This window comes from Vigna umbellata, chromosome 5 (assembly GCF_029865625.1).
Source record: "Vigna umbellata cultivar VRB3 chromosome 5, Vumbellata_1.0, whole genome shotgun sequence".
NCBI lineage: Eukaryota > Viridiplantae > Streptophyta > Magnoliopsida > Fabales > Fabaceae > Vigna > Vigna umbellata.
In genome coordinates this window covers 66,008,235-66,034,430 of record NC_142169.1, presented here as the reverse complement: position 1 = coordinate 66,034,430, position 26,196 = coordinate 66,008,235, and the positions used below count along the sequence as shown (strand labels likewise).

Below are 26,196 nucleotides of genomic sequence, written 5' to 3'. Positions count from 1 at the left end.
TAACAACTTCAATTAAATAGATAAATTTATCTCAAACAACATATATACAAGGGTATTCAATCTAATTCACAATGGATTTTGATAATTTATACTACGTAGCATAAAATTAAAATAGTAATAACAGATAAGTTAAAGAAAGTTTATCTCACTCGTCTGCAATCTGAATGAATATAAATATATAGCAACTGAAACTACCAATATCGATGCAACACACAAAAGTCATTTATATTGATTTCTCGCGTATAAAATTCATAAGATCAGTTCCTTGAATTTTGATTCCTCACATATCCAACAAACTGTCCAGCATTACATTCAAGTGTTATAAGCAATTGATAAACTGAAATCTATCCTTAGCATCACATGATATCAAGTATTCTTGTTTAGATCATATTTTAGAAATACTTTCCAGTCATGTCTAAAACCCACATTCATAAAACTATTGATCAGATAGAATCAAGCACTAAGAGTAGAACAAAAATACCAATATTGAATAAAAACAAATGCTATATATAAATATCACCATATTACATCTGAGTTCGAATCGATTACATTCAACCTCAAGAGAAAATATTAGCCACTCATGGTAGCCATTAGCATTTTAAGAGATGAAGAAGAAGATCCTACAGCTAAAGTGGAAGAACAACTCTTTGGATAACTTTGTGATATTTTTCTTCGCCGCTCTCTTCGTTCCCCTTTCTTTTTGACTCGTGAGTATATATATTGTGCGAATTCTCGCTTAAGCTAGATGATTATTGCTTAAGCGAGAAGAAACTTCCTAGAGAAGATAGGTCATTCTCGCTTAAGCTAAATTATTCTCGCTTAAGCAAGAATGACTTTTAAATTAATTGCTTCCTGGACAAGTCTTGCTTAAGCGAGATCATTCTAGCTTGGACGAATTGTTGTAGGATTTACTCTTCTCCCTTTTTTCTTCTTTCTTAATTTACCTGGAACATATACAAAATAGGGATGAAATGATTTCCTTTTAATCAACAACTTGGAAACATATGATTACATTTCATTTTTCTTAGATTGGGGAGAATTGATACAAATGTACACAATTTAAAACAAAAGTGCCAAAATTCCATATGAAAATTTACTACTTTTTTGCACTTATCACATTGATTAATCAAATGAATGTGGATATTACTGGTTGATATTGTTGGAAATCCAAGTGTGAGTCTAAGTTCCACATTGGATAGAAATGAGAAAGTATATCACTATATAGAGGTGAAAGACCCTTTAACTCGTTGCCTTAAGGTTTTGGATAGAGAGTGATGTTAATGTCTTATATGATTAGATTCATATCTCATTAGTATTGTGTCTCCCTTGTAAACCTCTTCTTTGATAAATCCAACTCTGATATCAGAGTCGATGAAAATAGAATGAGATCTTTTGATTTACGTGTATTGATTAGCTCTTAAGGATGTGTCTAATCATTACACATTTAAATGTATTGTTTATAATTTAATAATATTTTTAATAAATGAGTGACATTAAATTATATTTAAAAAAATAATATTTTACAATTATAATTTAATATAAATGATTATTTTGGCTGTGAATATGCAAGTCACAATTTAGTCCTAAAAGAATAATTTGGTTGATGCTTCTAAAAAGTTTAAATAATGACATTTTTATATCAATTTATTGATAGAATAAAGTGTTCAAAGGTCAATTTAATCTTAAATAGTATTTTATATATTTAATGAACAGAAAATTACACAATATGAATGATTACTATATTTTTTACACGATTAAATATGAATTTAAAATTTGGTTGTTTAATAGACTAAAGTGTTTATTTATATTATATAGAAGACTGGGAATTAAAAATAATAATTTACTACTTTAACTTAATAGTTTTAGAAGAAGAAGAAAAGAATGGTAAGAAAGAAAGCGCGCGTGAGAGAAGAAAGCGCGTAGTTGAGAAAACTTGCAAATGTCGCCACTATGACCCCATCATCGCTCTCCTGCTAGAACTCAACCCACTGAGAGACAGGGAGAGAGAGAGAAGCCGCCGTTTCTTCCATTCTCCGCCAAACATTCAACCACCGCTAACAACCATCCAACAACTACAATCAAATTCAATTGAATTCAATTCAATTAGGGTTCCCATTTCTTACCCTCTCCATGGAACCCCAACAATCTCTCCCTCCCATGGACGATTCCGAAGACCCTTCCTCCACTTGGGACTTCTCCTACCTTCTAGACTTCAACCTCGACGAAGACCACACCGATAATTCTCTCCCATTCTCTTCTCTCTTCAACGACGCTCCCGAGATCCCTAACGACCGGGTCCGAAAGCGTGATCCCCGACTCACCTGCTCCAACTTTCTCGCGGGTCAGGTCCCCTGCGCCTGCCCCGAACTTGACGCCAAACTCGAGGATGAGGGTTTGCCTGGCAAGAAACGCGCGCGCACTGCTCGTGCCTCCTCATCCGCTCGATGCCAGGTCCCTGGTTGTGAGGTCGATATCTCCGAACTCAAAGGCTATCACCGCCGACACAGGGTCTGCCTCCGCTGCGCCAATGCCACCACTGTTGTCCTCCACGGCGAGCCCAAGAGATACTGCCAGCAGTGCGGGAAGTGCGATCTCCTTTCCTTCACTCTCTTCGCCGTCGTTTGATTCAATTACCTCGCTCCGTAGTTAGTTATATCGTTTGAGATGCGCTTTTATTGAATGTTAGTCACGCGATTGTGTAGTCTGTGTTGTCGTTTTGACGGTCAACGCTTCGCAGGTTTCATGTTTTGTCGGATTTCGATGAAGGGAAACGAAGTTGCAGAAGGAAGTTAGAACGGCATAACACGCGAAGGCGGAGAAAGCCCCTGGTGGAATCGGGAGGTGGTGCTATCGCCGAACTTGAGGCCGTTACTCAGAATGAGGAAAACAATTATGATGCGGTAGCAGGAAAAGGTTTATGTTCTGTATTACAGTGCCCTGTTAATGGTTTCATTTGTTTTTTTTTTTTCCTTTTTTCTCTCTCTTCATATTGCTTGTAATTTTATATTTTGTTACTGGGAAGTAGGAACTATAAAAGACCATCTTTGAATAAACCTCTCTGTAACCGCTTTCAGGAAATAAAATAATAAAATTAGTTATTCTGTAAGCAAAAACTAGTCTGTACATAAGTTTAAAATCATATAGGCTGTGTAACAAGAATACTGTGTTAAGAATGCTCATTGGCTGTGTAATTGTGCGTGCATCCCACAGATTGTTCAAATTTGAGTAATGAGATCAACGACATAGTAGTGTTGCCAGATCATGGAGAGGAACCTGTTCCCATTCTGGTATCAGCTCCTGATGCCCAGAATGTTAACAGTGACAGCGTTGTGTCTTTGCCTGTTTCTGGTGAAACTCGAGTGAATAGTGGGAACACTTCTAATTCGCCTTCTTATTGTGACAATAAGAGTGCCTACACGTCTATGGTGGGTTGCCCTTCTTGTTTATGTTTTTGTTCCAAATGTATGTTAGTACATGGAATAATTGTTGTTAACTTTTACTGATTGAAAGTTCACTTGTAGTGCCAAACAGGTCGGATTTCTTTTAAGCTTTATGATTGGAATCCAGCAGAGTTTCCTAGAAGGCTACGACACCAAGTATATTAAAGCATTGTTATTGCAGTTTAGTATTTGAATAGTGGCAAGTCCTTCTGTCGTATACGTCTTAGTAACTGATTAACAGGCTGCCAAATGCATTTGCAGATATTCCAATGGTTGGCAAGTATGCCTGTGGAGTTGGAGGGTTATATCCGCCCTGGGTGCACCATTTTGACAAGTTTTATTGCAATGCCTAACATTATGTGGATAAATGTAAGGGCTCACCTTGATGTTCTTTTCATTATGTCTTTTTGTGTCGTGTTTAAGTGGTCTTGTTATGGGTTACTTGCCTCAATATTGGACTGATTAACTGTATGATTCTTTATTCAGCTTTCTGGACAGTTTTTGCTAAGTTTACTGATTGAGATGTATTTGTGCTTTAATTTACCATATACTATCTGATACATACTCTCTCTTTTAATTTGAAAACTCTAGAATTGTACAATTCAACTGAAAAATTAAGAAGATTTGTCACCCCTCAGTTTTAAAGTTTTCAGGAATTTTATTTTTTAATTTGTTTTTAATGTTTTCTAATTTCATTTTTTTTCTGGTGTTGTGGATCAACCAGTTACGGAAAGAATCATTGGAACATGTGAACAAACTTGTTGCCCCGGGAAATATGCTATCTGGAAGAGGGACTGCACTAGTTCATCTTAATGACATAGTCTTCCGTGTTATGAAAGGTTTGTGTTCTTTCTTTTGTTCACTATGTATGCATGGTTTTTTTTATATAGCTTCTTCTTGGTTCATTATCTTTCGTATTTTATAACCTGATCCTTATTTCAATACTGAGGGTTTTGTAGGTATTTACTCTCCATCTTGCAGATTTTCATTACTCTTCTAATTTTTCCAAAACAAATTAAATTATACCTAGTTTCTTTTGGGTTAGTTTATAAGTTTCTTAATTTTTCATGGTCTGTTTGTTTATTTAGTTAGGTTTTTGATCTATTGATGTATGTAAATTTTATTGCTTTATGTTTTGTAATATACTGGAACACATCGTATCATATCTAGTCAATATCAATTTCCATATATTCAGTCTTTGTTATTTTTGTTCTCCCTCATGAGCTATATCATTTCAACAAGCACATTTCAATGGTTACAGATGGAACCTCTGTGACGAAAGTCGAGGTTAACTTGCAGGCACCTAGGCTTCATTATGTTCACCCTACATGCTTTGAGGCTGGCAAACCTATGGAGTTTGTTGCTTGTGGAAGTAACTTACTGCAGCCTAAATTCCAGTATGTAATGGCAGCCTCTGCTAATAATTTTAATAAGTTTTCATTGCACATAATTGAGCATGTTGGTCTACATCTGTGCTAGTTAAGTTTAGTCTAGTTTTCAACCAAATCCAATTAAAAATTATTGGGTTGGGTTTGTCTGTTTTTATTTTGGCAACAACTATATTTGAGTTGGATTAGGTTATGTCATCGACTTGAGTAATTAAAAAATATTGTTATCTTTTTAACTCTTAATAAAAAGTACCTTGAAATCAATATTTTTAATATTATAAGGCATCAACAATGCTTAAAACATAAATATATTTTATAAACAGTAATTCTTGAGATACTAAGATATTAAAACAATACTCATAAATTCAATTTAGAAATCAGTTAATCAGGTCCTATGAGAGGATGTAAGAAATGGAATATTTATTCTAATAGCATATGTGATATGAAATGTTTACTCATAATATTCATTTGATCAACCATAAAATCTTTTTTTTTTTGTGTAGTATGGCTACTATACAAATAATATTTTTAGTATTCATTTACTATGTAATTGGATTGGGTTGAGTTCACAAGTTTGAAATTCATAAATTTCTTACCTTACCCAAGTTTAAATGGGTGAACTAAATGATACCTAACCCTCAAAATTATAATTCGATAGGATTGGGCAGGTTCGTGGATTGTGCACAACCTGCTTACACTTAATCTGTGCACTATATATGGTTTTAGCAATGTTGAGGATCGAAAGTTGGGGTTAGCATCCATGATAAAAAGGGGAGTGCGAGATGTGTAATATTATGGAAGAGGGATTGGAGCATATTTAGATCTCAATGAATGCAAAATTTAATTATTTTTTTTTTGTGTAGAATAAACAAAAAAACTATTGACTTGAAATTCGGTTCACCTGTAATTGGTTTCTAGTAAATTTCTACCATTGTTTTTCTCCTCATGTTTTGGGATTAATTTGGCTTTATATTTTGTAGAAAGTAGACTTTAAATTTAACTCAATTTCACAAAACCGACTTATAAAACTCTCACTTATATAGTATAATTTGACCATATATCAATTCAATGTTGAACTTCCATTACACCCCCTCAAGTGAAGGACTAGACACCTAGTCCGATACTGAGTATCATGATAGGCCTAATAAACTTTGTTAAAATAAGCCCTGATATTATCTTAAAATGTGAACTTTAAACCTAATTTAACCTTACAAAATTGACTTATAAGATAAGGTTTGTATTGATTTATATTCTATAATTTGGACATATATCTATTTGATAATATTCATAAATCAAATGTAACCATTTCCTGCCACCGTCTCATTGTGGTTAGAAAGACTGTTTTATGTTGTAGGAAGTATAGTGGTTAAAATCAATATTAGGAAATCGTAACATGGATTGTTAGATCTTATAAGATTCATGAAATTCATATATGTGCTATACATTCATGTATAGATGCATATAAAGTAGCATAAATAAGAAAATAGGACTTTAAATTCAACCTTCAAACACTTAATTGAACTTAAATTCAACATCATAAGAAAGTAAAACAAGACAAAGTTATAGGTACAAAACAGTCCAAGTGAAGCAATATGGCAAGTTGGATATTACTAAACACTCCTTGTGATGAAAATATATTAAAAGAATCAGAGAGACGAGAGACACGAACAAAGAACCCACAAGTAATTGCTTGCAACAAACAGTGAAGCCACAAGATAGAGAACCCATGAGATTCTTGTGGTTACATCAAATCAACCAAGAAAGATGGGTGAGACTACAAACAACAAAAATAAGTCACATGCTTTGCAGTTGCAGCAGTTAGTGTAAAAGATGTGAGCAAGACGGAATGGGCACAAGAGAGATGAAGTGTGAATCAAAGAGATGAAGCCAAGGATTAATTTCATGAAGGAATAGGGGCATATGAATTTGTTCAATGAAATAATACATATGGCTTGTGCTTTATTTTTGGTTTAAAATGGGTTTATGAAATGGGGCCATAAAACCTGACCCACAAGCTAAAAGAGAACTCACAAAAGGGGTCAATTCCATGTTTGTGTTTCGGTCTTCCTTGACCATCCTAGTGTTTCTGCAATGTTTTTATCCTTAACAAAACTAAAATCGTAAAAGGGGGCTTGCCATTTGTTGGAAGTCCCACATCAAAAATTGTTGTTTGTCAAGTCTATTGTTCCATCCGTTATTAGGTTGCTATCAGACCATCTATTAATGTTTAGTTCCACACACGAAATGTATTATCTTGGTGTGAGGAAGGTGTGTTAGAAGTCCCACACGATTAGAGACAAGACCAATTAAGAGTATAAAAGTGGGTGCAAATCTCACCTTACAAGTCAATTTTGTAGCATTGGGTTAGACGCAAAGTCTACTTTTTAACACTATTAAAAAAAATGAAGTTCTCATTTATGACTTTCATATTTTTCAATTTATGAATTTTTTCTTAATTGATATTTTAACTTCATCAATTTGCTTTTCTGATAATCTACAGACAAAATTGCATTGGATATACGGTATGTAGAGTAATAAATAAATAAAGAACAAAGACTGCTAAAATGTTCAACAAATTAAATAAAGGAGTTATTGATAACCTATGAAGCCCAAATACTTACTGTGACAATGGATGTGACAATTTTTTGAAATATAGGATATGATACGTTAACAAAAACTGATAAAATATTTTATATGCAGAATATTGGTAGAGAAAAAGGCATTGATTATTTCTTATTAATTCATAACTATGGTGATCACAATTTACAAAGATATTTGTGATCATATCATAACAAAAATAATAGTGTATGCCACTATCATAGCCAACCTTGATTAAATGTATCAATAAAAACATCTTGGATAAAATTCAAAATAAGTATTGTTTCTGTACAATAGCCTAGAATTCCAAAGCATCGTTACTTCAGTATTGTTTTATGTTAATTGTATCATTCTCCTTTTCCCGTGAAAAAAAAAACTTCTCTAAGTTTGATTTATCAAGAGACAACACTTTCAATTCAAGAAGTCTAGAACCATGATCAATTTTGGATCATGTGTATTTCCACTGATGATCCACAACCTTGTCTCTTTTGATAACTTTCATTAAAGTCAATGATTGGAAGCCACATGAACCAACTCGTGTCTTTTTTTGATCCATTTAGTTTCTCTTAAAAGAATGAATAAATGAGTATGTACTCTAATTTCTTTTACAAGAGTTAGGAAGGGCTTCGTTGGACAAGAAGCTTTAAGACAAACTTTTTTAATACTTTTCCGATACAAATCCGAAAGTATCTAAGTTGTATCTTAGTTTCTTTGTTTATTTTTTATTAAAATATGAAGAATGGATTCTTTTTAGATATGATCTGGTAGTATTCAAGGAGAATCGGTGTCTAAAACTGGTATGACAGTGATACTTTTCCCTTTTTGGAGTACATGGGCTTCATAGTTCACAAGCTATCAATATAAAGCCTGAACTTGTCTCATTTAAAAAATAATTGAACCCAATGTCAAGCTTGAGTTTGTTTATTTAATTAAACAAACAAATTTGGTTGAGCATTTATCAAAATAAATTTGAATGGTTCACAAATAATTCTACTCATTTATACCCCCACATATATTTTTTATTTTGGAATGAGTTCTGTGTATGGTTATAGCTCCAGAGGATGGAAAATGTGCAGTATGTGGCACTAACATTGTTACAACCTTTTTCTATTTTTCTCCAATCCCAATTCTGTTAGCAAATGTCACGTGATATCAAATGGATTGTGCTTTATACTTTATTTTATTTTAGTTGATATATTCTCATTTTCAAATGTATCATCTTTATACAGCTAATTTAGATTATGGTTCATTGGTCAACGTGTTTCTTACAGTATTGAGGTGCTCCCTGTGACAGGCTTCTTGTATCGTTTTCGGGAAAGTATCTGAAATGTGAGTATTGTGTACCGTCCCCACATAACTGGACTGAAGAAAATATTTCTTGCGCTTTTGACAATCAGTTGTACAAGATATATGTTCCTCATACAGAGGAAAGTCTCTCTGGGCCTGCATTTATTGAGGTAGTAATTGACCTATAGTTCTGTTTGCTTTATGTGGTCATATATAGGTTGTGCTGGAAAATCATCGAACAAATCAGGAAAATATATTTTTTGATGACCATAGCGTACTTTGAACTTCACAGATGATATAATTTGTGTGTCATGTTTGGTTGGTAACTTTTGTATTTTTCTGATAACTAAATGTGAGGGCTTCATAAGATTTTCATAGCAATCGTACCAAACTGAGGTAGCATATCATTCTTATAGAATCCCTCTCTGGTGTTGAATTCAGCAGTGTTATATTGGTTCTTTCTATTTGACTAGTTCTTGCCTTAAAGTACGTGTAATATATGTAAGAAGGTTATGTGACAATGGCTACAGTGATTAGGAGCATTGAAATCCAGTACGGAATTGTACTAATGTTTTATTGATCATTTACACACGTCACTTGATCAGCCAATATAAATCTCGCCATTCTATCATGGATTGTCATTGTGTTGATAATAACATCAAATTAAGATTGTTTTCACCTTTGATTTAACATAATATTCATTGTTGATTCATTTGCAAGTTTGATTAATTTTCATTTATAAATGCTTCACATCAATCTCTAAGAACTTTTTAAATTGTTTTTTTGGCAGTTCATATTTCTTACTCCCTTATGTTTTCTTATGTTGCTTTTGCCTTTTGTAGGTGGAGAATGAATCCGGTTTATCAAACTTTATTCCTGTACTCATTGCGGATAAAGAAACTTGTTCTGAAATGAAGATACTGCAGCAAAAATTAGATTCATCTCTCCTTTCTAATCAATTCCGGTCTGCATCAGGTGGTTCTATCTGCAGCTCGTGTGAAACATTTACACTTAGCCACACATCATCAGACTTACTTGTAGATATAGCATGGTTGCTTAAGGACACCACTTCAGAAAATTTTGACAGAGTGATTACAGCTTCACAAATCCAAAGATATTGTCACTTGTTGGATTTTCTGATGTGCAATGAATCAACAGTCATGTTGGAAAAAATATTACCAAATTTGATAATCTTGACAGAAAGCATGAAATCCAATTTTGTGATTAATACGACTAGTGATGTGGATACAAGGCAACTCCTGAATCACATACATAATGCTCAAATTACCATATTTCAGAAACATCAGAAAAATGGAAGTATTATTGTGCAGCCTGAAATGGAAGGCTTTAGACTTGCTCAGGGTTGCTCTCATGATAACAAGATCTCAGTTGCTATTAACAGTCAGGTTAGGACTAATAAATTCTTTCAGTTTTTTCTCCATGATGATGAAATATGATCGGCTTTTGAAGTTTTAGATTAAGAGGCTTTAGTTTTACTTCAATGGTCATTTTTTTGCCATATAGTGAAAGTAAATTGATGCATCTGGTATTGGTATAAGTTCTAACTCTTGTTCTGTAAAGTATTGGCAACTGCAATCAATTTGTTTGGGGCCTTGACAGAAGTTGAGTAAAATTTGATAACATGGAAATTAGCAATTGAGGTGTTAGTGTGTGGATTTCATTGATAACAAATGAATTTATTGTATTATTATAGAAGTCGCAATGATTGTTAGTAGGAAGGAAGTTGTTAACATGTTAAAAGTGGTGAAGGACCATGATATGTTAACAATTTTTTTTAACAACTTTTTGACAATAGATCATATGTCACTATTTTATTGGTTCGTATATTTGAAATGGACCAATCACGAACTACCACATAGACGGTTGTAAAAAAAACATTTTTTAGTGAAAGCATGGGTAAGATTGAATGAAGAGACAAGGGAAAGAAGACCGAAAAAGAGGTGAAAAAGGAAAATAAATAATAGTCAGGGTTACTCGTTGAAATATAGAAGCAATGAATGATCACCACTCTTTTTGTTGGTTAACTAAGGAGGCAGAATCAGCTGAAAATGTGTCGTATTTGAGATTATGTTCGATGTATTACATTACACCCCATTATCATCCATTTATCCTGAATTTCTTATTTTTAGCTTAAGCTTTAAATTAATTTCTTCCATGCGTCTATATTTTTAGCTCAAGGATTATACACGAATTGATTACTGTGTTAGGGTGACATGGCATTTTACATGGACCCTTAGTGTGTACCGTGTTCCAAATTAAAAGGATGTTTTTGTTGAATAATGTTACAATAGTGTAGTAGGAACTTAGTAACTGAACGGGAATGAATCTTTCGACCTTTTTCACTTATTAAATTATGTTGACCCTAGAGCAAATAGCTTTAAAGTAGAGCAGAGTTCGATTCTCACTCCCCAAACCTTAATTAGATTTTATGGCTTTTCAAGTTCTAAATTATCTACTAAAAAAAGATGGTTTTATGTGCCATAACGTTTCATAGAGAATATTACTTTAATTCTATGCTAAACAAGTGCATTGAATAAACAAAGTGCCTTGAAATCAAACAGTTTCTGATTACTTCAAGGCCAAAGCCTATTTTTTTTTCAGTTGCAACTTGTGCTATCAATATTCAGTGGATTGATTTGTTGTTAGTATATGTTAGTATACTAATTTATAGATCGTAGTTTCTTGCCGGACTTAATTTTATCCCTAAGATAATGTGGCCTTTTATCCCTACTTGGTATTCTTGTATTATGTCTAAGATCTTGTGATCTGCGCTAGCGACTAACATGGCATTTGCTGCATGGATTTCTGTTTTGCAGGGTATCCTGTCAAGAGCAGATGCAAAGTGGGGAGTGCTGAAAAATCTAACTTGTAGTGACAAAAATGAAAGAATACCTCTTTTAAAGAGAGATATTATAATGAATGTGGAAGAGTTGCCTGAAATATATGGTCGTGGATGTTTAGGCAGGGGGTTGTTGACCCCTCGACCAGCTATTTTTGTGATGGTTTCGATTGCTGTTTGTCTTGGGGTTTGTGTAGCCGTCCTTCATCCAGGAGGGGTTACTGAGTTAGCAGTATCTGTTAGAAGGTGTTTGTTTAACTATTAGTGGAAGCTTCAATTTTTTTGTACTTGTAGTTCGTACATATTTGTTGTAACGCTAAATAAGCATCGGAGTCAGGACGATTAGGTAGTTTATTGCGTTGGAATCGTAATCCAAGGTTTCTAATCTATATCATTGTTAAGTTGGGGTGTTTGTGCTAGAGATCTCTCGACAAGATGTGTAAAAAAATTTTCATGGAATTGAGAATCAAATTTTAATTCAGCCTCGACTTCAAGAACGAGTGTGGTTGCTTTTCTTCATTCATTAAAAGCATGTAATTTTATATGTTCAAATTCAATTCATTTATGAAATTAAATTATTTTTACTGTCAAAGTCATTTTATTTTAATGAACATAGAAAGTCCCTTTCCATAATATAATTTATTTTTTTATCAAAATTAAGCCTAATTCCATGTTGGGAGAACCTTAAAAAAAGTGTATTTTAGAAGTGATGATGTTTTAAAATATTGAGATTTTTTTATTTTAATGGTAAAACGTTTTTATATAAAGAACAAAACTCATAAAAAAGTTTTATTATTTAAAAGTATTTTATCTCTAGAAATTTTTTTCTAAGAGATTTCTCTCTTTTATCTGTTATTTTTTTAAAGATCGGAGATATCAAGATTTTGTTTTTGGATGAGTTTGTCAAGATTAATCAATTAATTTCTTTTTTGGAGTAAATTAGTTTTTAACTTCTTTCTTTGTCTTTTTTGTTTCATCTGATTGTACGTGGGTTTTCTTGTTTAAATGTATCATTGTTTGTGTTTCTTGTTATAAATGTTTTTGTTGGCATGATGAAATTGTTTTGATATTATTGTCTCTAGGTGTGGAAGGGGTATCGTGCAAGGTAGGAGGCATTTTGGATTTTTGGGTTGTTGAGCAGCTTTGAAAAGCTAGTCTTGATTTGCATAGTGTGAGTTTTATCAATTGCATGTTTTGCATGATTGTTGCTTTATCAGATATTGGGATGACATTTAATTGTTTTTTATGAATCTGATTTGGTGTGTAGGACTAGTTTGATTTGTATGAATTAGATAATTGTCATATTTTAGTATTTTAGTTGATTTTGTGTTAATTGAGAGAATCAGCGAGAAATTGATTAAATTGATACAAGCTTCAATGTTTTAAAACTCTTTTTGACCAAAACATTAAGAGAGAACTACCAATTTAATCAATTGAACAAGCCTCATTTTTTCAAATAATGGAATTTCATCTCTTGATATTTAGTATAACACTCATATAATTTAAATATTTTAAAATAATTATTTTGTACATTAATTTATCATGATGTTCTTTTGTATTTGTTGTATTTTGTTCGTTTTTTTTATAATCACTTCACGATATAACTAGATGAGGAATTAGATAATGATAAGTCTTTGGTAAAAAAGTGAAGATGTTGTTTTCTTTAGTATCTTAGAAGTTGTTTTATTTAAAAGTTTTTTTCTTTTTTTTTTAAAAAAATCATGTGAATTATAGTTGGTTTATATATATATATATATATATATATATATATATATATATATATATATATATATATATATATATTATAATAATTTTTTTTTGTCGAGATAACTCTATTTATACCTTATATACTAGATCTATATATTTTAAATTATTAATTTTATAATATTTTATTTAATAATTTTATACTATTAAATGATATCACTTAATATAAGGGTTTGTTCCATCATTGTCGTCCTTTCATTCACAGATACAGTAAGGAATAATTTTCTTTGTGGCAAGTGGTCTGTTTTCAAAAGAAACATGTATAGTAATCTTTTTAATTTGAATTTAAGGATTTCTAGGGTAGTTAAATGCTAACTTTACATATTGGACACAGAATTTTAAAATTTTAAAAAGTTTAAATGTTCTGATTTAATTTTTCTACACTTTCAAGTGCTTTATTTGGACAAATAAATTTAAATTTTCAATTTGATATCTTTCCCCTTCTATCCTCGTCTTAACCCAAACAAATATACTAAATAATAATATATCTTTTGAGTAAATATTTAGTGATATATTTATACGTTTTTCACATATTACAATTTAAAAAGTGAACATAGTTCAAATTAGAGAAAATAAAAATAAAAATTCCGTTGAATTGTCAAGATCTTACAACTATATACAAAGCATTTAGTTAAATGTCCTAAAATAAAATAATCAGTGAAATACATCTCAAATATTAAATTAAGAGTTTGTTCACTTGAATTGAATAGATTTGGAGGAGAGTGATTGAGGGGATTTGAAGGTAAATTTTTGTTATTTTATTTGAGTGAATTTGGAGGTAAATGAGAGTGAATTTAGAAGTAATTTTTTTTTAATTTGTCACATTAATCAAATCTTCACTGATTCTCACAAACTTTACTTCTAAATCCACTCTCACTTACTTCCAAATTCACTCAAATAAACAACAACAAAATTTACTTTCAAATCTTCTGAATCACTCTCTTCCAAATTCATTCAAGTGAACATGACCTAAGTTCTTTTATGACTGCTGCTACCAATAATTTTCTTATGACTTCCTGCCATCTTCGCGTACATCCATATTTAAATATCCATACTCTATTTTTATTTTTTTTGGGATAATTAGAAAACATTTATAATTAACTTATGTTATGTATTGCTATTCTTATTTTTTATATAATATATTTAACAAAATTAAATGTTTATTAAAGATTTCATAAGTTTACACTAATAATATATACTCCTTGAATTTCTTTTTAAATAAAGTTTAATTTTTTTAAATATTTATAAAAATATGAATTATTTTATCTTGATAAAATAATCATAAGATCCTCTATTTTACTCATTTATTTCCACCCATAATAATAAACACATAAATGTAAACTATAATAAAAAATTAAATGAAGAGGAAATGACATAAATAATAAATTACTGTTATATTGAATTTTTAAAAAGGAAATTAAATATAAAATATATTTTTTAAATTGATAGTTAAAAAAGAGAGTAATAACTAATGCGTGATATCCTTAACATATATGAAGTATATCAATATCTCTAACATATAAATAAAACTATTATGTTATTATCAATTAACAATGTTCATACCAATAGGTTAATTTCTTAACATTTTCTTAGGTGACCCAACTAAATTGACAAGTGATTGTTAAAATCTTTGCATGTTACTTTCATCTGTCTCGATGTAATTAACATCCTAGTTTAATTTTCTTATTTTCCGCACAGTAATAATGGGTTATTTATTAATATTAATGTTTCTCAATGATTGGTATAAAGACTCATAGAAAATCCGACATCGTATATTATGCATAATATAATACACCTAAATTGTTGACCAATCCTTGCCATAGGCAGAAAAAGGTGTTATAAGAACAAAGACAAGATATATACTTTATTTTCTAAAACTTTAAGACACATGTTCTAAATATTACTTTATATATACTGTTAATTAATTCAAAAATTCATTAGCTTTATGTCTTAATACATTTAAAACTTTCACTTAACATTAATATATAAATATATATATATATATATATATATATATATATATATATATATATAATACTACTAAACTATAAAATTAACAATATATAGTTGTTTTAAGACTACGTACTAAATAATACATGGAGAAATGTTTATTTGAATCAAATTTTCACAAATTTATTTTTAGTACTATTCCAAAAAAATCTTTCAAATGTATATTTTTTGTATATATAAATTCATGTTTATATTTTGTTTTATCCAATATGAAACTTTGTTAGGAACCTAACAATTTTTATACAAGATATTGATATCACTCTCAACTCAAAACTTTAAGACAATTGATTAATGAATTTCATCTTTGTGCTTTTTAATTCTATCAATATAAAATTTAAAATTATACTTAAATTCTCAATAATAACAAATTTGAAGTTTAGTTGAAACAGAAAATCATTAAAAGATATTTAATTATTTAAAACTGAGGGTTGACTTCCATCTTGATACTTTAGTGGGAAAAATGTTATATTAAAATCTTAATGTTACACATTTATAATATAAAACAATACACTTATCGTACTATTTGATCAAATTTTCAGTATAGAAAAACTGAACGAACAATCACAACATTAATAAGAACTTATTTTATCTCACACCAAATATTGATATCATTTTTAATTTAAATTTTAAAATAATAAATTTATAATATTTGTATCATAAAATATTAAATATTTTCATTTTTATTTAATATGAAACTTAAAATCTATATAATATGAGAGTTAGAAGCATGTTTGCATTCTCAACTCTGTTAATTATACACGCAAAATCACTAATAATACAGTTATAAAAAATGTAATGGTATGCTGAAGTACGGGTAGAGTAGTACCTTATACCGTATGAAGTTGAGAGAGTGGACGTAGACGAGGTACACGTATTTGTTTATTCATTTTGGCCACAAGTTCATTACTCATGTACAGCTATATATAGTACTATTAATTTAATTTCTGCAATTGATACGAGACTTTGTCTTATATCCACAAGTGCATGCATGCACAATAAAACTTATATTAAAATAACAATATTAATAATGAAGTGATAAGGTATATCAGTGTGGATTTGAGCTTTGAATTTTAGTGGGCTGGCTTAATCATTGATGATTTAAATCAAGCATAATCATAATTATGTATTTCATCCTTTTCTTTTAATACAATTAAATGCTTTTTTTAAGACTGTGACATAATGTCTGTCACATTTAAACTAGTTACAATATTTTTTATTTTTACCTTTTCTTCTCGTCTCTTCGTCATTATACAGATTAATTAAAAATTAGATGAAAAATAAATATTTAGCAGAATGATGTTAATATTATCTTAAATATTAAAAGTGCATTTATAAAAATATATATTTTTTCAAAGATTTATTAGTTAAAAATTACAAAAAAGAGTTGTATTATAACGTGTTTCAGACATGAGAATCGAAATTGCCAGTTTACTTATTATATAGACCTTAAATAAATATAAATGTTCGTCTTGACGTTGTTGTTCATTACTTTTGTTCTTTCCTTATGTTAAAAATTTACCTACAAAAGGTATTACGATGTTAAAATTAATAAAGTTTAACTTTCTTAAACAATTTATGCATATTAAATATCAACACTTACCTCTTTAATTTAAATTTTGTTTATAGAATTTGAAATGAATTTTTGATTAATTACAACTTAATTGATAATAGTCATATTTTAAATATTAAAGATAATTTCTTTGTAGACTAACCCTTCGACCTATTAGTTGGTCAGGAGAATTATACCGGCAATAATATTTTTTTCTTATTTAAGAAAAAAATTCTCGTTATATTTTTAAGTACTTCTTTTCAACAATACTCATATATTACCATTTGATTAAAAGGAAATATAAAAATAGTTGAAAGACTAGCGATATTCTTTACTAAATTTATATAAATTAAACATTTCTTGATCAGTCTGTTAGAATCTTATAACATTGTCATTTTTAAATAAATGAAGTACGTACTATGTCCCTTTTAAGCAAGAAAGTATCATCTAAAAGCAGTAAGTTTTTCTGCATTGCACGGATATATTTAGTTCAATGGAAAATATAAATGAAAAAATTAAAGAAAAAATATTTATTTTCATAATCAATTATAGATATTTCGTTTTACTAAATACAAAAAATAAAAAATAAAAAAGGACTTTTGAATTTGACGAAAATGACATAAAATTAAATTATTTAAGAATGAAAATCCAAATTCTGTGTAAAAAGTGTTCTGGAGATAATGTTAGTTTTCTCTCCTAACACAGTACAACCAAATCTTTCTGGGATACCCTACACTTGACAAACCAATGATTCATATAATGACAAGGTTCTTTGCTGTCTTTTTTTTTTTTTTTTTTTTTTAATATTTACCTCTGTTTCCATCGACAGAAAGAAAATGTTTGAAGAAAAGTCGTAAATTTTAGGTAGATCTAAATAACCTGTTTGTCAGCTATAATTGGTCATTTTCTCTTATCCTCTCTGTACGTATTCAATACTCTAATATAAAATATCCATTTTTGTAATATAAAAATACTTCATAGTTTAATTAATATGATTTTTATTTCTATATAAAAATACTTCATAGTTTAATTAATATGATTTTTCTTAATATTTAAAACATAATTTTAATTTATAGACTTAAAAATTTGAGACTAAAATAATTTTTTAAGTATATTAACAGTGTGACACCCGGGCACTAACGAGGACAGGGAGTGATCGCCGGTGCAAGAGGCACGAAGTGCAAGAGGCACTAACAAGGAGCGGCTCCTGACAGGTTTCCAGTGGAAGGGGCACATGGACGAATCGAATATACACCGGAATGAGAGGATCTAGAGACTGTATAGGTATGGGACTATACAGTTGAAGGATAACTTAAAGGGATTGATTTGACTACTCATATCACCAAATGTATTTGATTTTCGGTAGCCTAACTCATAAGAACTCCATGGTTAAGCGGAGGCACATGGACGAATCGAACATACACCGGAATGAGAGGGATCTAAAGACTGTATAGGTATAAGACTATACAGTTAAAGGGGACTATACAAACAGAACTTAAAATCATATATAAGTTAATGTAAGTGATAGCATAAACTCATGAAGAAATATTGTGTTATTTAATATTATTTTATATTAATTTTAATTTTATTTTATATTAATTATAATTTTTTAATTTTTTAACATGTAAATAAAAGTAAGCAAAACAACAAAACATAATAATATAATTAAATAGTTAATGAAAAAATTATACATCCCTATAGCTTAATTAAAAATATTTTTTTAAAATATTCGGACAAATCAAACAAATTTAATAAAGACTCAAACAAAAAATACTTACATATATGTAAATACGTATGTATTTCCACTAATATAAATAAGAAAAATATAATATTATGAATTTCTATTGTTATAAATTAAGATAAATCATTCATATATTCTATCTTAGGGTGCAGGAGAATGCAGATATAAGGACTAGAGAGATACATAGACTATGAGTATAACTATAATTGAGAAAAATGATCATAGGGAATTTTCTTATTAATGAACACTCTGATCAAGAAATATAATTCCAAATGTTTATTAGATTATAATTTTATGTAATTTTAATATCTATATTTGTTTAAGAAGTTGTTGATTTAGTCAATATTAATTTAATTTATTTTTATATTTATTTTAATTAGTGTCTTTTAATATTTATTGAAATTTTGTCAGTTGATATTAATTTTATTTATGTTGTTATCTATATTTATTTATGATTATTACTCATTAAAATAACATTAATTTATTTATTTTTAATATTTATTCAAATTAATGTTAATTTAATCAATACTATTATAATTTTTTAAATATTTATTTAAACATTGAAAAATTAAGGTTATATATCAATTTATAATTTGTGTTTTTTCATGTTTTAGAACATGATAACAAATAATTTTGAATTAAAGGTAAAAAATATTTAAGTTGCGTATGTTTGTCTTGTTAGTCATAAGGTAATATTTCTCGCTTTAAAGATTTTCTATCAATCTCTACTTTCTTCTTTCTTCTTGTGTCATAGATAATAATTTATATTCATCGTTTTTGCCACTTTAATAACAATTTTCACTAACATAAATGAATTTATAAAGAAAGTAAAAGTGAGACGTATAAGTAGTTTTCATTTGTCTTTCCATAATAAGATTTACTATCACTTAATAGAATTTATTTATGCGTTCCATTTTTACTTTCTCAATGAATCTACTTATGCTAGTGAGTATTACTATTAAAGTAACAAGAATGATGAACCTATATTATTGCCTATAAAATAAGAACAAAAAATGTAAAAAGAAAGTAAAAATTGATAGAGAATATTTGAAGTTTGAAATATGACCAACAAGACAAACATAAATATTTTCTATTTTTAATTCAAACTTATTTGCCATCCAATTCTAAAATATGGAAAAACACAAATTATAAGATTAATGTAACCTTAATTGACAAATGTTTAAATAAAACATTATAATAGTATCGATTAAATTAACATTAATTTGAATAAATATTAAAAATAAATAAATTAATGTTAATTTAATCAGTAATAATCATAAATAAATATAGATATCAAAATAAATAAAATTAATATCAATTAACAAAATCTTAATAAATATTAAAAGGCACTAATTAAAATAAATATAAAAAAAATTAAACTAATATCGACTAAATCAACAACAACTTAAACAAATATAGATATTAAAATGACATAAAATTAGAATCCATTGAATTGACGTTAAATAACACACCTCGAGACATTCTGATCATCATAAACTGGAAACCATATAAAAATGGAATGAGTTTTAAGGCCTAATAGCATATTTAATACTATGATTTATTTATATACACTATATATATATATATATATATATATATATATATATATTGAAAAATATAATTCCTAATGTTTATTAGATTACATTATAACTTATTTTTAATTTTATTCTAATTAAATCTGTTTTAAGAGATTTGAATCAATTTTCAAATTTATCTTTTTATTATAAATTTAATTAATATTTATAATAATAATACTTATTATTTTTACGAGTCAAGTAATGATTTAAATTGTTAAAGTTGAATATAATTTAACAAAATAACTAAATAATATTACTTAAGATGTTTTGAAGTGTTACGTAAGACTTATCATTATTTTAAACAATCGAAAACAAGTCTGATATTGTTATTGTTCGATCCGAGTAGGAACCACGTAAGGTGTGATGAATAAAGAAAGAGCAATGATGCAGTGGCAGTAGATGTAACTCGTTACCTTCTAATTCATCACCAAGAAGAGCTTCTAATTTGTTCTCTTCTGAACGCCACATCAGTGACAGCTTCATTCCCACATGCTCTTAATTACCACAAAACATCTTTCAATGTTTCATGCAATATAAATACCCTGCAACACACCATGCTTTTGCATGTCCTCCATTCACACCATTCTCTTTTTTTGAGGCCATTTTTCTTCTTATTTAAGAATATGGCAATTGAGCAGCACAGGGATGTGGAGACTGGTGAAGCCACCAAGCTCCAGTTTTTACAAGAGCCCTTCATTCGACCAGAGGAAAATGGATCCATTACAATGGTTTTGCTTAGCACACTTGTTGCTGTTTGTGGTTCATTCACTTTTGGAACTTGCGTAAGTATATATATCTTAAACCGTAGGAAAATTACAGTTCAAAGTCGTGTATGTTTTCAGTGGCAAGACTATTCAAAGGGGAAATTAGAAAAGAGAAGAAAGTGAAAATTTCCGAGCATGACTTGAGAAAGAAACATTCTAAATCAAACCAAATGTACAGAAATGAAAAAAGCTTTCACCTTTTCTTTTATGTTGGGCTGAAGTTATTATTTTGACAGGTGGGCTATTCAGCACCCACTCAAGCAGCTATAAGGGAAGATCTTAATCTATCTCTTGCTGAGGTTAGTATATTCTCGTTTTCCATTCACATTCTCATTTATATAATATTCTCTTTTCTCATTTCCTTCTTTTTTGGGATTGGTAGTTTTCAATGTTTGGTTCTTTAGTAACCATTGGTGCAATGCTCGGGGCTATGACCAGTGGCCGGATCACAGATTTCATTGGCCGAAAAGGGGTATGTGAAATCTAAATGCCTAAAAATCAGAATCTATGTTCCGAACCTTGTATTAATTATGCATGTAACATGTTATGTTGGTTAATACTTCTTTGAATGAATAGTATATACATATATAGATACTACGAAAGGACTTGTATTTCTGCATTGCCATTCAAATATAAACTGTTATTGTTCATGCGAAACAGGCAATGAGAATTTCAACAGGTTTTTGCATTACAGGATGGTTAGCTGTCTTTTTCTCCAAGGTATTCATTTTCTGCATATATTTGCTCTTATGAAGAAAAGTTGTGGCAAAAAACTAGATAGGTTTTTATTCTTTTCTATCTGTTGCAGAGTTCTTACTCCCTTGACTTGGGAAGATTTTCCACAGGGTACGGCATTGGAATTATCTCATACGTGGTAACTAATTTTGATAACCATGAAACTCTCACTTATTCTATTCATAAAGTTTAGGCTAACTTAAATATGTTTGTTTATTCATATGTTTCCTCTTCACTGTAGTATATATAATAAAAGTATGTAAAATGGAACAGGTTCCTGTATATATAGCAGAAATAGCACCCAAACATCTTCGAGGAGGACTTGCAACAACAAATCAGGTGATGAAATGTTGAGAACTTTCGTATTGTTCTTTATGTAAAATTTAAGACTTAACTGCTAGTGAGTTGAATTTTGACTCTAACTCTGATTGTTTTGTATTGTAGCTTTTGATTGTTATTGGAATGTCTGTTTCATTCTTAATAGGAAGTGTCATAAACTGGAGACAGCTCGCACTAGCGGGTAAGCACATAATAACATTAGTTTTGAATTGTAGGCTAAGGTGTAACAAATTATGGATACAAAGGTGTAACTATTATTTCTTTGGTTTGAACTGTGCAGGGTTAGTACCTTGCATTTGCTTGGTGATTGGTTTGTGCTTTATCCCTGAGTCCCCAAGATGGCTGGTAAGCATATTCGGCTGCTAAGGACCAAATCAATGCAGTATTTTCTTCTTAATCTTGCAATGAAAATTAACATGTATGTATTATTTTAGGCAAAGGTTGGCCGTGAAAAAGAATTTCAACTTGCTTTAAGGAGTCTTCGGGGTAAAGATGTGGATATTTCTCATGAAGCTGCAGAAATTCTGGTACATTCCAATCTGATTGAGAGCCTTCAGAGAAATTTCAAAACAACTTGACATGTTTTTGACCTTAGCTAACTGTTTTCTTTTTTTGGATGAATAGGATTATATTGAAACTTTTCAAAGCCTTCCAAAGACTACACTGTTGGATTTGTTCCAAAGCAAATATGTGCGCTCTTTAGTTGTAAGTAACACACTTCTCTTGCAGAAATCTAGTGACAACGAACATAATTGCTCAAAAGACCTAAATTGGATTTTTGTCACAATTTCAGATTGGGGTTGGGTTAATGGCATGTCAACAATCTGTTGGAATCAATGGCATAGGATTCTACACAGCTGAGACTTTTGTAGCAGCTGGTAAGTCAGAAGAGTCAGAACAACCAGTTTCTTCGGTTTGCCATATTTATTTTTCTTCTTCAACTGTTGAATTTGCAGGACTTTCTTCAGGAAAAGCTGGAACTGTAGCATATGCTTGTATGCAGGTAGTTTATCCCTCTACTAGTTTCTAATAAATCAATAGCGTGAATAACATTATTGTGTTTGAACTTCACCAGTTACAATGATTGACAGGTTCCATTTACTATATTGGGAGCCATTTTGATGGATAGGTCTGGAAGAAGACCTCTTATAATGGTAAATCTATCTGAAAGGACTTATTTATCAAGAACAAGTAAAATTAAATGGTGTAAGAACTTTGTTGCTTAACAGAAGTTCTTGTAAACATGCAGGTTTCTGCAAGCGGGACATTCTTAGGTTGCTTTATAGCAGGAATTGCTTTCTACCTCAAGGCAAGTCTTCAGTATAAAATGCATTTGTACTGTCATGATAAAACAGAAAGTAAAGTGAACGAGTTTGTTTTATAGTATTCCAAATTTTTAACCTTACTAGTTTGTTTTCTAACACTCCATGTTTTGAGGCTCAAGAGTTTTTAAAGTGAATCTTCCTAAAAAACACACTGAATACTCTGACTTGAGGTCATTTAAACTTTAAACCAGTTTGAATAATTTTATCTGCACATGGTCCTTATGTGTGCCTATATTCTAAAATTGTTGATGACTGGATGGATCAGGACCAAAGCTTATTGCTTGAGTGGGTACCTATATTAGCAGTTACTGGCGTGTTGGTGAGTTTTCTTCTGCAACATTAATTCCTACCCCACTCCCCATGTTCTATCAAATTCTAGTTTGACCTGAAATTGTCCCATCTTTTGAATCTTACTATGATCAGATCTATATAGCAGCATTTTCAATTGGAATGGGACCAGTTCCTTGGGTGATAATGTCTGAGGTATGTTACATATGGCACCAAAATTTACAATAGAAGACCCTTGTAGCATATACTGCTACTCAACATTGAAATGGCAGCCATCATTATTTGCCTAAAATATGTTCTATATAAGAGATGTAACAATTTTAAAGGGACCAACACACTGATAGTTAAAAACCAAAATTTGCATGAACTTGATGTTACTTTTCATATTCACAGATCTTTCCCATAAACGTGAAAGGAACTGCTGGAAGCTTGGTGGTTTTGTTGAATTGGTTAGGAGCCTGGATAGTTTCATATACTTTCAACTTTCTAATGAGTTGGAGTTCTCCAGGTAAGCACAAAACATGCATTCTTAATTTCTTGTGGCTATTATAATTAGTGAAATGTATTTATGTTGTTTTGTTTTTCTTTGGGCAGGTACTTTGTTTTTGTATGCTGGATTTTCCCTCTTAACTATTCTGTTTGTAGCAAAATTAGTCCCAGAAACCAAAGGAAAAACTCTGGAAGAGATCCAGGCTTGCATTAGTTCATAGAGAGAAAGTAAATTACCACCATTTATCAAATTCTTTTGGATCCATTTAGGATTCTCAAGGCATCAAATAACAGATTGTGCCATATCCATTTTTTTCTGCTGCATAGTAATAACATATCGCAGCATATCTGATAAGAAAAAAGAAAACATATTCTGTAACACTGCCTCTGCCTCTTCTGATTGTTTTAATGGGCATGCTTGTGAGTAATTAATGGCTTCCAAAATTTCTCGATGCAATCTAGTTCGAACTTGAGGTTCTACCGAATACAAAAAACGAAAGCTTTCAATTACTATGTGATAATTAATTTGAGTTTCTTTCTCTTCTTGTTGCAATACTGACAGGAAAACTTAAATTTAAGAAGCTACCGTGTTGTTCGTCATTAATTTATCTGTTTTTAAACGGATGGCAGTTATTACCTTAACCAGATACATCATAGATTTAGATTGAGGTTCACTGTTAGTCCACGTTCTTGTCTTAAAAATTTTACAGCATGAAATTAAGAAAAACCCTTAATATTTATATTTACCTAAAATATTCATATATTTTGTATTTCATTCCTGGTATTTAATAATTTGAGATTGCCATACTACTATTCCTTTATCTTAAAAAAAAGTAAAAGTAATAGATATATAATTATTATCTTACATATTTAAAATTAAAATGAAAAAGGTCTTTCAAAATAATAAATAAAAGAATGATGGAAGTAGTGTAAACATGAAAACAATATAAGAGAAGGTTGTCAATTTACCAAATATAAAAGAAAACTATAGATTTTGTGATGATTATTATATTTTCCTTTCTTATCATATATACTTTAAATAATTATTTGATTATTCAGTAAGTCACAATAGATACATTGCACTTCTTAATATGAATCAAAAGATAAATCATATACATTAAATTTTTCATAAACATCTTCATGCAAATTTCTAAAATGTTAGAGAAAATACTAATCCTACACCTTTGTATAGGTAAAAAAAGTATAAAAGTAGATAGGTAAATGTAGTTTTATATTGATAATTTAGAACAATTAATATGAACATAACTTAATCATATAAGAAATTAATATACTTTTTATTCTTGTGTTTTACTTCTTCATTTTTATTTAATATGAAGCTTAAAATTTAGAATTTTAAGAGCTCTAATTGAGATTATAATATTTTACGTAAACTTTTCAATTTGTGAATGGGACAACACTCTAAATGATACTACAATTGGCTTTAATATACTTGCCAAATTTAGCATGACACCATTAAAAGTAAAATTACATATAGTGCAAGAAAAGAAAGGATGAAAAAGTAATGCAGAAACATTCCTTCCATCAACTTCTCCTAGTGTGTGCATGAATTTTTATGAAACCTTTTTCCTAAACTTATTAAAGATATTTAATACTTTAGAGTCTTATAAGATTTCAATTATAAATTAACCAGATGATAATAAATATTGTTATTTGTTGAGATACATATTTAACATGTTATTTTCTTGAAACATATTGTAAGTTAAATATGTTATTAGTTTCTAAAATTAAATAATGTTTGTTTCTAATTCTATAAGGTATATTTAGTTTTTTATTTATGAAAAGGAATCAAACAAAACTTCCACAAATGATGAAAATAATACGAATTTGTTTTTTGTGAAATGCAGCGACCTTTTATGAAGTAAATTACGACAATGTTATTTTTTTCCTAGAGATAAAATAATTACTACAATTATGTCCAGTTCCGGAAAAAAAGAAAGAAACCATAAATGGTATTTAATGAAACATGTTAGATAATTAATATAAATATTAAACCTCCTGTTAAACGATATTATTATCATTAT

General features: G+C 29.7%; 2 protein-coding genes across 2 annotated transcripts; both read left to right on the top strand.

Annotated features, from left to right (window-relative positions):
- The first annotated feature begins 1,928 nt into the window (after window positions 1–1,928).
- On the top strand, window positions 1,929–12,092 carry SPL7 (squamosa promoter binding protein-like 7). Its single transcript, XM_047325078.2, has 10 exons — window positions 1,929–2,585; window positions 2,738–2,913; window positions 3,211–3,425; window positions 3,522–3,596; window positions 3,702–3,809; window positions 4,165–4,279; window positions 4,702–4,837; window positions 8,721–8,883; window positions 9,556–10,119; window positions 11,551–12,092. The coding sequence occupies exons 1-10, from the start codon at window positions 2,131–2,133 to the stop codon at window positions 11,836–11,838; spliced, it is 2,295 nt and encodes a 764-aa protein (XP_047181034.2). The 5' UTR covers window positions 1,929–2,130; the 3' UTR covers window positions 11,839–12,092.
- Window positions 12,093–20,804: 8,712 nt separating this feature from the next.
- Window positions 20,805–24,735, top strand: LOC124847576 (Major facilitator superfamily protein). The gene is made up of 18 exons (XM_088116114.1): window positions 20,805–20,996; window positions 21,215–21,277; window positions 21,361–21,450; window positions 21,639–21,698; window positions 21,787–21,852; window positions 21,987–22,052; window positions 22,158–22,233; window positions 22,333–22,397; window positions 22,487–22,579; window positions 22,677–22,757; window positions 22,846–22,930; window positions 23,009–23,055; window positions 23,144–23,206; window positions 23,302–23,361; window positions 23,643–23,696; window positions 23,801–23,860; window positions 24,059–24,173; window positions 24,260–24,735. The coding sequence occupies exons 1-18, from the start codon at window positions 20,838–20,840 to the stop codon at window positions 24,373–24,375; spliced, it is 1,419 nt and encodes a 472-aa protein (XP_087972240.1). The 5' UTR covers window positions 20,805–20,837; the 3' UTR covers window positions 24,376–24,735.
- Window positions 24,736–26,196: the final 1,461 nt, after the last annotated feature.

Excerpts from the sequence above, each read along its gene's own strand:
- SPL7 (XM_047325078.2), top strand. The coding sequence starts at position 2,131 with ATGGAACCCCAACAATCTCTCCCTCCCATGGACGATTCCGAAGACCCT. Across the intron at positions 3,426-3,521 it reads AGAGTGCCTACACGTCTATG|TGCCAAACAGGTCGGATTTC; the intron begins GTGGGTTGCCCT and ends GTTCACTTGTAG. Across the intron at positions 4,838-8,720 it reads TTACTGCAGCCTAAATTCCA|GCTTCTTGTATCGTTTTCGG; the intron begins GTATGTAATGGC and ends TCCCTGTGACAG.
- LOC124847576 (XM_088116114.1), top strand. The coding sequence starts at position 20,838 with ATGGCAATTGAGCAGCACAGGGATGTGGAGACTGGTGAAGCCACCAAG. Across the intron at positions 21,451-21,638 it reads ATTTCATTGGCCGAAAAGGG|GCAATGAGAATTTCAACAGG; the intron begins GTATGTGAAATC and ends CATGCGAAACAG. Across the intron at positions 22,758-22,845 it reads AATATGTGCGCTCTTTAGTT|ATTGGGGTTGGGTTAATGGC; the intron begins GTAAGTAACACA and ends TCACAATTTCAG.